We start from the raw sequence: 13195 nt of genomic DNA on the forward strand, positions 1-13195 counted from the left end.
GCAGAGCCTGGCCAGGGCAGAAGCAAAGCAGGAAAGTGAGTGTCTGTCTGCCCTCCCTTCCAGCAGTCTACACCTCCCCTTCAGCGGTCTACACCTCCCCTCCAGCGGTCTACACCTCCCCTCCAGCGGTCTACACCTCCCCTCCAGCGGTCTATACCTCCCCTCCAGCCATCTATACCTCCCCTCCAGCGGTCTACACCTCCCCTCCGGCCGTCTACACCTCCCCTCCAGCCGTCTACGCCTCCTCTCCAGTCGTCTACGCCTCCCCTCCAGCTGTCTACGCCTCCTCTCCAGCCGTCTACACCTCCTCCTCCACCCATCTACACCTCCTTTCCAGCCATCTATACCTCCTCTCCAGCCATCTACACCTCCTCTCCGGCTGTGTCTATACCTCCCCTCCAGCTGTCCATACCTCCCTTCCAACTATGTCTACACCTCCCCTCTGGCTGTATCTACACTTCCCCTCTAGCTGTGCCTACACCTTTCCTCCCTCCAGCTGTCTGCACCTTCCCTCCAGCCATCTACACCTCCCCTCTAGTTGTCTACACCTCCCCTCCAGCCGTCTGCACCTTCCCTCCAGCCATCTACACCTCCCCTCTAGTTGTCTACACCTCCCCTCCAGCCGTCTACACCTCCCCTCTGACTGCCTACACTTCCCCTCCAGCTGTGTCTACACCTTCCCTTCAGCCATCTACTCCTTCCCTCCAGCTGTCTACATCTCCCCGCTCAAGCTGTCTACACCTCTCCTCCAACTGTGTCTACACCTCCCCTCTGGCTGTCTACAGAGCCCCCTCTGCCTCCCACTGGGGTACTCAGAGGGGAGGGAGCCAGTACCGCTTTAGGGGAAGTATAGAAACAGCCCTGGGCTGTGCTAAAGCTGCTCACAGCCCCAGAGCAGAATTCAGCACTGAGCTCCACACAGACCCTGCCTGAGAGCTCTGGACACAGGCAGGCTGCCGGCCGTGGCTGCAGTTGGTGAACATCTCGGTGTTAGCACAGGAAGGCCCTTGTCCTGGGAAACCCCTCAGTTTGTCTGGGCAAGCCACACAACTGGCCACACTGCCAGGGGCCCTGCAGACCTGCAAATGGGCACATGTGGTCAGCATCTGCTTTAGGTCCCCTACTTTAAAATTCTAACTGTGGCCAGACACGGTGGTTCACGCCTGTAATCCCAGCACTTTGGGAGGCCAAGGTGGGAGGATTGGTTGAGCTTAGCAGTTCGAGGTCAGCCTGGAACCTGAGGCTGTTAAGTTAGCAGCTGCTGACTTAACAAGAGTCACACGGCACACCTGGTGACCCAGCTGCGAACAGTGAGACTTCATCTCTACTAAACATTAAAAAAAATTCGTAGTGTGGTGGCACGTACCTGTAGTTCCAGCTACTCGGGAGGCTGAGTTAGGAGGACGGCTTAGGCCTGGGAGTCGGGGGTTGCAGTGACCTGTGATTGCACCACTGCACTCTAGCCTGGGTGACAAAGAAAGATCCTAGCTTAAAAAAAAAAAAAAAGCAAACAAACAAAAAACAAACTTCTAACTGCGTGATAACCTTTTACTATACATGCCTGGGAGCCTTTACCTGGGCAGGTGCGAGGAGCTAGAAATGACCAGATGCTCCATCACTGCCCACTTCCCAGCTCAGGTGTCCTCCACCCAGCCTGCGCCTGGGGCTTTAAATGCCCCTTCCCTGCCGGAGAAGGGCTGCCGTGGCTGGTGTTCAGTGTTCCTCGGGGAGGCTGCTGTGCAGCCAGGTTGGAGACCCACTGGCCTCGAGCCCCAGTTCCCCAAGGCTGGCCTGGGCAGCAGAACAAGCCTTATCTAGGAGCCTGTCAGAGATGCATTCTCAGGCTGGCCCCAAACCAGCTAGTCAGCAGCGCTCCGGGTGGGCCCAGCAATCTGGGCTTTGTGGGTCCTCCAGGGATACCAATGCATGCTGTAGATTGAGAACCACTGGGCAAAGCTAGGAGATGGAGATCAAATTGTTGACATTGACTAGGCGCAGTGGCTCACGCCTGTAATCCCAGCACTTTGGGAGGCCGAGGTGAGCAGATCACGAGGTCAGGAGATCGAGACCACCCTGGCCAATGTGGTGAAACCCCATCTCTACTAAAAACACAAAAATTAGCTGGGCGCGGTGGCACAGGCCTGTAATCCCAGCTACTCGGGAGGCTGAGGCAGGATAATCGCTTGAACCCGGGAGGCAGAGGTTGTGGTGAGCTGAGACTGCGCCACTGCACTCCAGCCTGGACAACAAAGCTAGATTCCATCTCAAAAAAAAAAAATTGTCGACATCAAGGAATGGTCTACAGGGGTGTGTGCAGTGTGGTGATGCCCTCTCAGGAAGGAGGGATGGGGGAGGGTGACCCCAGGTGACCAGGCAACCAGAGGGCCTGGCACAGAGCACGTCTGGCCGAGATCGGATACCAGCCCTGCACGAAACCCTCCTCACAGAGTTACTGAGAATTCCAAGTCAGGCTTTGGGCAGAATTGGAGCTGGGCACTGACCAGGGTGTGGCAGGCACCATCACCCGCCTCACTGCAGCTCCTAACTTAACAAGAGTCACCCAGCACACAGACCACCTGCTCCCCTGTTGTTCCTGGAGGTGGAATCTCTGAGGACCTTGTAAGCGAAGAATTGCTTCAGGTGTTTTCCACACCGTAAATTCCAGCAAAACAGCCGATGCCAACCGGTCTGAAGGCCCCCACCAAGGAACTGACTCAGCTCAGGAATGTGCTTTCTTCATCCCCCATCCCGTGATTTCACCCCTCATACTCACCAATCAGTGATCCCCATGCTTCAGAACCCATCACCTGCCCAGATCCCTGAAAAACACCATCCCCAAGCCCCTCAGGAGGCGGGTTTGAGGTTTCCTCCCATCTCCTCGCTTGGCTGCCCCATGCGTCTTAGCCTTTCTCTGCGGCAACTCCCTCTGTTTCGGTGGGTTGGTATATCACTGTGCAGTGGGCAATAGGCCCTGAGCCAGGGTCCTAGGACACACGTGCCCCTGCTCGAGATCCATCTCAGTGATTGCAGCAAGGGCCTGGATCACCCCCCCCGATGTGCCTCTAGCAAGACAGATGCCCTCAATCCACTTTGTGGTTTTTCTGACATCATTTTCCTGCCAGTTTTCAGGTCTTTTTGACATTCCAACCTTGTTCCAGGGAACTGAGGGGAGCTCCTGAGACACGGGAAAGAAGCACAGACTCCAAGGGTGAGCCCCCAGTCCACGTACAGCTCTCCTTCTTACTGGCTGCCTGACCTGGAACAAGCTGTGTTTTGTCTTGTGGAGGGATCACTAAAGCCTGGCCCTGGGAGGATGCAGAGAGGCTGGCACAGGAAGTACTTTGAGAATCGTAACTGCTTGCAAGGGATGGGCAACCGGAACTGTCTGTGCCTTGGTCAAGGACAAATTCCTGAGCACAAGAGACCCCACATGGCACAGACCAGCTCTGAAGCCATGAAGCTGCCCCCGTGTGCAGCCTTACAGGAGTCCTCCCACATACCAGGAGTGCAGGTTCCGCATCATTGCTTAGTCCCGTCATGGGACATGGGCTCTGGCCTGTGGGCACAGCCCTCTCTCCCTCCCTCTATGCCTCGCCCCAGACCCTGCTGACTGCTGCCTGTCCAAGGGCTCCCACAGACCGAGGCTCAACACGGTCTAGCCCCTTCCAAAGTGGGTCCCAAGTCTGGGACCTTCGGGTGCTCTCCTTGTTCTCCCCAGTGTTAAGCATCTGGTGGTTTAACATGCTGCCAGAAGGTTCACTCCTTCTATGCAGCCTCTCTGGAAGTAACTCTTTCACCCACTAAGGAATGTACTCGTAATGACCAAAAAAGCACAGACACTTAACCACCAAATAAAAACTCTGGTGGAAATCCCCAGCAGGTGACTCCAATATGCACAATTGGGTGGGGGCCCTGGAATTTCCCCTCTCTGGCCCCAGCCCACTGTGGCTATCTGTGCCTGTGGACAGTCCTTTCCATGGCCCTGGGGCTCAGCTGTCATTTCTCCTAAGTTGGTACCATTGTGATTCTATCAGTTTAATTCTGTAAACATCTTTCTTTTTTTTTTATTTTTTATTTTTATTTTTTGTTGAGACGGAGTCTTGCTCTGTCGCCCGGGCTGGAGTGCAGTGGCCGGATCTCAGCTCACTGCAAGCTCCGCCTCCCGGGTTTACGCCATTCTCCTGCCTCAGCCTCCCGAGTAGCTGGGACTACAGGCGCCCGCCACCTCGCCCGGCTAGTTTTTTTTATTTTAGTAGAGACGGGGTTTCACCGTGTTAGCCAGGATGGTCTCGATCTCCTGACCTCGTGATCCGCCCGTCTCGGCCTCCCAAAGTGCTGGGATTACAGGCTTGAGCCACCGCGCCTGGCTAATTCTGTAAACATCTTTCTTCATGGAAAGACATATGCACTTTTAATTCCAGACTGCTCTAAGTAATCATTCTGTTTCTCTAAAGAGTCATTATGGTGGTACTTCCTGTACAATGTGCCGTTGGGTCATTCCTCTGAGCTTGAAGCTCTCTGACAATTGAATATGTATCTTTGGATTCCAGACATGTTAAATTACACAATGCCCCCCATTTCCTCTTTTTAAATCTTGACTTCTATGTGGTTAAAACAGGAACTTGGGTTATACCACGTATTTTTTGAACTTCTGCATTGTTAAATTGTTCCAAAACTTAGCTATATTTTAAAATGCCATTGTGGATGGCACTGTTTAAAATGTGGTGGTATTCACTGAGTTTCGGTTAATGTTTACATGTCCTTACATGTTTAATGTCCTTCAAATACCATTAAATTAGCTTTGTGTGGTTGTACTGTTAGGATGGAAAAAAAAAAGGTTGCTTCAGGGGCATGGTTCTAAACTAGATTTTTGTTTATTCTGTTTCTGCAAATTGATTTTTTTTGTTTGTTTGTTTGAGACGTAGGCTCACTCTGTCACCCACGCTGGAGTGCAGTGGTGCGATTTCAGTTCACTGCAACCTCTGCCTCCTAGGTTCAAGAGATTCTCCTGCCTTGGCCTCCTGAGTAGCTGAGACTACATGTGTGCACCACCAAATCCGGCTAATTTTTGGATTTTTAGTAGAGACAGGGTTTCACCATGTTGGCCATGCTGGTCTCCTGACCTCAAGTGATCCATCTGCCTTGGCCTCGCACTGTTGGGATTACAAGCATGAGCCACCACGCCCGGCCTGCAGATGGATTTTTAAACATCTTTGATACAATAGAAGATCCCAATGAAGATGTAAAGTCTTCAAACTGGAAGACATGGGTCAAAGACAGTTTGCTGTCACTAAGGACCCTTTGCAGCCACTTTATCCCTTTATGCTGAGCCCAAGCAAACAGGACAAACATAAAAAATGATTGTAATTTCTAGAATAAGTTAACGTTTTTTGTCACTAAAGTTTGCCAAGATCCCAACCAGCTATTTAGCCAGTTGGTTAGAGGAGGTTTTGGCTCTGAAATGTTGGTTTATGTGGGTTTCTTATCAGCCATGAATTTAGTGATGTCATTTGGTTTATCTGGGATATAGACACAGCTTTCAGTTTTATGATAGCACAGGTTACCCTCGAGCTGCAGTGAGTATGTCTAAAGCCACATGGTTTTATAATACAGATTTTCTCAGCTAAGTTTGTCATTTAATAATGAGATACCCATCTGGCTATAACTTAAGGCCTTTTGTGTATAACTGGTAAGGGCCTTCACATGTCAAGTAACACCTTCGATACCCAGTTATGGAAGAAAGACGGAAGCTAAATGATGATACCAGTGGAATACAGAATGAATCTGACAAGACTATAGATGAGGAATATTGGTAAGTGTGAAATGGTATGACATATTTGACCTTGTGACCGGGCACAACCCAAAGAACACTGTCCTAGCTGTCCCAGGGTATCACTTTCCAGTACAACAATCCATTTAGGAAGCACAGCTTTCTGTTTTTTTTTTTGAGACAGGGTCTCACTCTGTCACTAGGCTGGAGTGCAGTGGCACAATCTCGGCTCACTGCAACCTCTGCTTCCCGGATTCAAGCAATTCTCCTGCCTCAGCCACCCGAGTAGCTAGGATTGCAGGCGCACACCACCACGCCTGGCTAATTTTTATATTTGTAGTAGAGATGGGGTTTCACCATGTTGGCCAGGCTGGTCTTGAACTCCTAACCTCAGGTGATCCACCCGCCTTGGCCTCCCAAAGTGGTAGGATTACAGGAGTGAGCCATCGCACCCAGCTGAGGCTCAGATTTCTTTAGATGGGAGATGTGAATTCAAGAGTCATCTTCTAATGTTGCGGTGAAGAATGATCAGAAGTACCTGATAAGGTCCACAGCTGGTTGCAGAGACTTTTTAAAAAATGTCATTTCCAATAGACAAAATCTCCTGGTTGAAGTCTGTGGTCCTTCAAATTTTTGTTTCCCGGGAGCTCACTGTGAAAAGATTATTTTTGTCAATTATAATTTTTTGTTAATTATTTTGCAAGGGCACTGCAATAGCTGAATATGTCTCCCTTTAATATCATAGATGTACAATTCCTTGGAGATAATTTCATGGGTCTGCCTAATTTCGAACAGAGATAACTGGTGTTTACCTAAAGGTGCTGACCTCAGATTAAGCAGAACCAACAGAAGAACTTCTGACCAAGGAATTGAAAAAGGCTTGGTTAATTTTGCCAATTGAGTTTTGATTATTCCATTGGTGCATTTCACTAACCCAGATGACTGGGCGTGGTAAGCGCAATGGAAATGCTGGAGGATAGGCCAAAGTTTACATACCAATTGAATCATCCACCCCGTGAAGTGAGTTCCTCTGTTGCTACAAGTTCCTCTGTTGCTATTGAATTCCCCGGATTGCAATACGTTTTTCTACAGCAATTTTACTCACTGCTGAGACCACTGCTCTTCTGCATGGAAATGCCTCTGCCCAGTGAGAAAAACACATAAATCATTACCAGAACTTATTTGTATGTTTCTGAGGGTGGCAACAGCATGGAATCTAATGATCATACCTCACAAGGGCCTCAGGTGAAGGGAAATGTCCTTATAATGGTTTTCCTGGATTATATTTTAGGCAACTGTGGCAATGACTGTCTATTTCGATCTTTGTGTTTGTTGAAAGTGAAAAGTTCCTCTTCAAAGTTTCCCTTCTTGTTAAAGAATAAATCATAAGTGCTAAAAATAATAGTTTCTTTTAAAAACTAACTTCCTTCAAGCCTCCTGGCTTTGTGCTAATAACTCTTTTTAAGCCCTGTCCTATGTGGCTGTTAAACATGCTCACAGGCATGTAGTACATTCTATGTCCCTGAACCTTAAGCAAGGTATCTGTGCTGGACCTGTTCACAGGCATGCTCCAGCTCGCAGCCTATGCCCCTTCCCTATTTGGCATAAGCAACTTCCTCTTTCATCTTTCCATTACTTTTACCTACTGAGAAAAGTTTTAAACTGTTAGCCAATCAGGTTTTAGTTTAGATTGTGAGGTCTGGCTCCAGCCAATGGAGACAGAACACAGCAGCAGGGACAAACTACGTCAGGGATAAAAATTGCTTCCCTCATTTTTTCAGGTGTGCTTTCACCATTGTTCCATCTGCGATGAGCACCCTTTCTGCAGAAAGTAAAAATGGCCTTGCTGAGAGGATTAAATTTATGTTCGAGTGCTGTTTCTTTGCAGCACTGGGGAACAAGCATTCTGTTTCTAAACAAACATTTTTACATATAACAGTGCTTTAGGAACCCCTAAAGCATCTCCACCACTTTCATATATTATACAAATAATAATGGAAGGTTATAATTTGTACGTCCCAAAGGCAGAGCATTAGCAAGGTCACGTTTGATCATTTCGAATGTTGGTGGATTTTCTTCTGCCGACCGCAAAGTCCTGGCATGTCCTGTTTTAAGGGCGCATATAAGGACTGAGCTTTAAAGAAAAGTTTGGAATCCAATTTCTACAACATCCTGCCAGTCTCCCAAACCCTTTTGTTTATTGGTGGTTGGTGGTGGAAAGCTAAAATTCCTTTCAGTCTATCTAGATTAATAGAAAGTCCTTCTTTAGATAAGTGGCCCAAGTACTTTGTTTTTTATAAAACTGAAGTTTTTCTTTAGAAATTCTGTGTCCCGGCCCCTCCCCGCCCCGCCTCCCGGCGCGGGTGACATGGCGCTGCGAGTGGTGCGGAGCGTGCGGGACCTGCCTCTGCACCCCTGCCGCGGCGTCCCGTCCCCCGCCGCGCCCTTGCCCCCGCTGAGGCCCTGGCAAGTTGGGGGGCGGGCCCGCCGTCCGGAACACTGCACGCGACCCGCTCTGGCCCTCCTGGTCCGTAAATTCCAACAGAGAAACAATGAATGGATAACAACGGAAAATGGTAACTGGAACAGTGGGAATCAAGCAATTTTGCACAGGAAGCATTGGGGAGATGTTGTTTTTACTGTAAGGTCTACCTGAAAAGTTGGGGACAAAATTGAAACAACAAGAAGTTGGTGCTTTTGGAAGTGTGGAAGCTGCCTAGTGGAAACTCTATCCTCCTTTATCAAGGAGAAGTTAACCTGAAATTAATGAAAGCCTCTTTGCCAAGAAAATCCAGATTTAAACAATCTTTGTTATGAAGATTGGGTTGGCTGATCAAGATGACCACTGAGGTAACCCTTCAAGAAACCTAAAGAGTGTGAACTTATGAGTGAAAGAAGCATATGAGAAACATCAAAATCTATTGGAGGGAGTGAAAATGGAACCCCTAATAAACTAGTATGAAAATAACCCGCCAACCCAGCAGATTGTCTTAAATTAGTGGTGGATAGAAACTTAGAATATGCCAACTTTTAGCAATTAACCCGATGGGAGGAAGAAAAAAAACTACTGTTTAACGCTGTAATTGAAAAGGACAATGACCCCCCCTTTACTTTCAATGATTATAGATTTTAGACCTAGCCCTCTAGGTTCCAGAATTCCATTTAAAGTTATCATGGTGAAAAACTAGTTTAAAAATTAACATAATTCAAAGGATAACGTTGTTATTCCCTTAAGCCCTAAATATAAATATTTAAAACTTGCATAAATATCCATACCTGATTTGGGATGAAGTACTTAATGGATCCCCTTTCCATTGGAAATAACTGGGAGTGAAGGGGTTTTTGTTGCTTTGTACAGTGTCAGATGAGCACCACCACCTATCTTGATTTTGCAAATACACTGCATTTGCGGGTGCTGTTTGTCATAATGGTGAAGCAAAACAGCTTTGCAAAGCAAAAATAAAATACTTCCTTTGTAATCAAAAAAAAAAAAAAAAAAAAAAAAGAAATTCTATGTCCCCCTTAGTACTGTTGTAATGAATGTATCCCATCTTCTATTAAAACTTGCTTATCTGCTGAGCAGAGGAGTAAACTGCCTATGTATTATAATTAAAAAAAAATTTTTTTTAAGAACAAGTCAAAAGACCAGGCCCAGTGCCTCAGGCCTGTAATTCCAACACGTTGAGAGGCCGAAGTGGGTGAATCACCTGGGGTAGGGAGTTCGAGACCAGCCTGACCAACATGGAGAAACTCTGTCTCCACTAAAAATACAAAATTAGCCAGGTGTGGTGGCGCATGCCTGTAATCCCAGCTACTCGGGAGGCTGAAGCAGGAGAATCGCTTGAACCCAGGAGGCAGAAGTTGCAGTGAGCCGAGGTGGCACCATTGTACTCTAGCCTGGACAACAAGAGTGAAACTCCATACAACAAAAAAGAGCAAGTCAGCATCTAAAAGAACAGTTTTGTGTCAGTTGGGCTCTCAGTGTGGCCCTGGGCATAGCTGCCTGTGTGTGTCGTCTGCCTTCCCAAGTAAAGGCAAAGAGAAATCAATACTTTCATCCACAGAACTACTAAAGGATGTGCTACAAAAGTCCACTACAGTAGAAGACTTTGATCAGGGTAGCCAAGAGGATTCTTCCAGTATCAGTGGAAGACTATGACCATATTTGATCAAGTACTGCCTTTAGTAGGTTTTGTAATTCTTCATTATTCAATAATTCAGTGTCTTCTAGGGCAATATGGATTGCAAATGGCTTAGATTTTGAAACTTTTTTATGTCTAGTAACTCAGATTTCTCATCTAATTCTAAATACGTTGTCCCCCTTCGGGAGAAAAAAATGTGAGTATTATAATTCTAAGAAGTCTCTTTTTATAAGATGGATGGTAGCTGATAGAACTAGAAGGAAAATGTGAGTCCCTTGTAAAGGACTTAGTTGAAAAGTTATAGGCTGAGATTTACTTGCCATTACAGGAGTATTAGTGATACCTACCCTTTGAATTTTTTTGACTCCAAGGAATGGAACCTTGTAACAAGGTGGAATTTATTACAGACAATGCGGCTGCTGTATCAGCAAGAGCTTATGTCAGCAATGAGAACTTGTGTTAATTATCTAAAATAATTTTTATGGCCCGGCGCAGTGGCTCACGCCTGTAATCCCAGCACTTTGGGAGGCTAAGGCAGGAGAATCACAAGGTCAGGAGTTCGAGACCAGCCTGGCCAATATGGTGAAACCCCGTCTCTACTAAAAATACAAAAATTAGCCAGGCATGGTGGTACATGCCTGTGGTCCCAGCTGCTTGGGAGGCTGAGGGAGAGGAGTCGCTTGAACCTGGGAGGCAGAGGTTGCGGTAAGTCAAGATTGCATCATTGCACTCCAGCCTGGGAAACAGAGTGAGACTCAGTCTCAAAAAAAAAAAAAAAAATTCCCAAAGTAGAGCCAGGGTCACACACTCAGGTATTTAAATTCTCTGGGAAAACCAGTAGGGTCCTGGTGAGCATCAAGAAATTCCTTGATTATACTTTTAAGTTCTACCTTTGACCACAACTGATGAACTGGGGCATGTAGTTGTCCCCTATCAGACACTGGCTGTTTGAGAAATGGCCTCAGAACAGGAGGAGGAGGAGGAGGAAGAAAGGTGGGTCTGGGCGGGGTAGTGCATTCAGACAACATAGGATAAAGAGAAGGAGTTGAGGGAGGAGGGGGAGAAATTTCAGTAGCCTTTTAAATTCAGAAATTATTTTAGATAATTTTGTTTTCTCTCATAAAGAAATACCTTTATTAGAACTTCTTTTGGATGCTTCCAAATACCATAAAAAATAACTCCCAAAGATTCTGTGTGATCCTAGAGCCAGCGTTTTCCAATTGAGCAAACAAGTAAATGAGCTTGGTATTCCAAGTGTACCCGGCTTTGGTCACTGAAATTGTTTTTTCTCAAGTTATGTGAGACCATTTTTCTAAATATGACAAGAGGTGGCGCCATAAGCACTGCGCAGGAATCCAGCTGCAGTTGCCAAAGATGGGTCCTTCCTGAAGGAGAAAGACTTGGTTTTGGATGGACGATTGTCTATGACATGAGTTCTCTTAAGTGACAAAAGCCTGTAAGGGAAAATCTGGTTACTCAAGACAGTTTAGACATGTCACTTGAACTCAACTCCAGAGCCTGGCCAGTTTTAAAGATTACAAATTTTGCTTAAGCCACGATTCGTTTCTTCTTTTCAAAGAGAAACTGCTTTCCCCTTTTCCAAATCTGAAGGAGAAAAAAGGCTGCAAACTTTAGCAAGACGAACGAAACCTTAACCTCGAAAGGCAGTGCAAGCACACACCTGCAAACAGCTGACTCTTTGCCTTAAAACCAAGCTTCCACTCCAGCCCCATCAGGTGTGTGGACCTGGGTAGGCGGAACAGAGTCTGAACCTCAGCCCTGGGAGGCTGCCAGAGACCCCGATCAGTTCGCAGGCGGTCGGGTGAGCCAAGGCCGCTCCGCGGGTGCCAGCGCTCCGAGTGCCAGAGAAGTGGCTCAGATCACAGGAGGCTGGCTTCGGGCCCATCTGCAGGCGCCCAAATCCCAACCTAAAATCACACAGGGTCAGAATCTAATGTAAGGGGGGTTTATTCAAAGGTGGCTGGAGGCTGGCCCACCCGGAAACACCAACTCCAGAGGAATGGAGTCCGCCCTCGGAAGCAGGGAGGGGAAGGGTGCCCTCAAGCAAGTAGAGGCCGAGGGGCTTTTAGCAGGATCGCGGCGTCCTTCCTACGAGGTGGGCGCAGTCACAGCGTTTGATGGGTGACGGGCAGTGCCTGTTTCGGGGAAGGGTACATTTAACCCGTCAGAGGGTGCGGCAGTCATGGTTTCCCGTCTTCTGGTCTAAGCAGTGCAGAAAACAGCGGAAGTTCATCTACAAGGGTCATGAACCAAGAAGGCAGGAGGTTTCCGTCCCCCGCACCGGAGAATCCCGGACCCGAGAAAGGAGCTGCGGCGCACGGGACCGGGCGGCCCCGGCTCTCGTGGGGCTTAAAGCGCGCAGACTGTGTTCAGGTTCACGCCTCTAAATGTATTTTTGCCATTTCTTAAGTAGCCTTAAAAATGTCAGTCACTATTTAATCCTTTCATCAACCGAGCAGCGAGGGCGTCGGCGAGAAGCCAGGGAGGAGAAACGGCGCTTCTCTCGGGAATTTAGGTGGCAGCTTCAGCACCACACGTTTCAGCCTATTTTGGGGCTGCTTCCAGTGCGGTTAACGTACAAAAATAAATAAATCCCCGAAACACCCCACGCGGACATCGGGGGGACCCCAGCGCCGGAAGCCGCGGTGTGGAGCGCGGGCACCGGCGCGGACTACGAGGGCCCACCCGCGCCTCGTCTAGGTCTCGCTTGAGAGCAGCGTGAGCAGGGCCTGGGGCCGCAGTCCGGGACGCTCGCAGCCCTTTAGGATGGAGGATGCCGTGACCTCCGCCACCGAAGCACCGCGCTCCGCCAGTCCACTCAGCTGGCCGCCCGTCCCCGCCGCGCAGGCGCACTGAGCCTCCGCCGCTCCCTCACTACCGGGCGCCTTTCCTCCATCGCGCAGGCGCACTGAACCTCAGCCGCGCCGGGAGGCGGGCGGGACGGCGAGGGGACGGAGCTAGCTGCTTTTTGAGGCTGCGCACTCGCGTGGCCCCGCCCCGCAGGTCCACTTCCGGCGCCGCGGCTCTTCCGGGCAGAGACAGCTTGTGCTGCAGTCGGAGTTATAACGAGCCCTTGACTGACCGAGCGACGGCTGACCATGGCTCCCGGAGTAGCCCGCGGGCCGACGCCGTACTGGAGGTTGCCCCTCGGTGGCGCCGCGCTACTCCTGCTGCTCATCCCGGTGGCCGCCGCGCAGGAGCCTCCCGGAGCGAGTGAGGGCGCCGGGGCGGGCGGGGCCGCGAAGGGGGCGGGGCGGCTGGT

General features: G+C 49.0%; 1 protein-coding gene across 2 annotated transcripts in view; it reads left to right on the top strand.

Moving 5' to 3' along the window:
• Nucleotides 1-12771: 12771 nt before the first annotated feature.
• PTTG1IP (PTTG1 interacting protein) overlaps nt 12772-13195 on the top strand; it is a 29303-nt gene continuing 28879 nt past the window's right edge. For both annotated transcript variants that reach the window (XM_017888684.1, XM_017888685.1), the window contains exon 1: nt 12772-13146. In XM_017888684.1, coding sequence (XP_017744173.1) covers nt 13032-13146 — 115 coding nt within the window. In that variant the 5' untranslated portion in view covers nt 12772-13031. The remainder of the gene's footprint in view (nt 13147-13195) is intronic.

This window comes from Rhinopithecus bieti, unplaced genomic scaffold (genome assembly GCF_001698545.2).
Source record: "Rhinopithecus bieti isolate Rb0 unplaced genomic scaffold, ASM169854v2 scaffold_18153, whole genome shotgun sequence".
Lineage (NCBI taxonomy): Eukaryota > Metazoa > Chordata > Mammalia > Primates > Cercopithecidae > Rhinopithecus > Rhinopithecus bieti.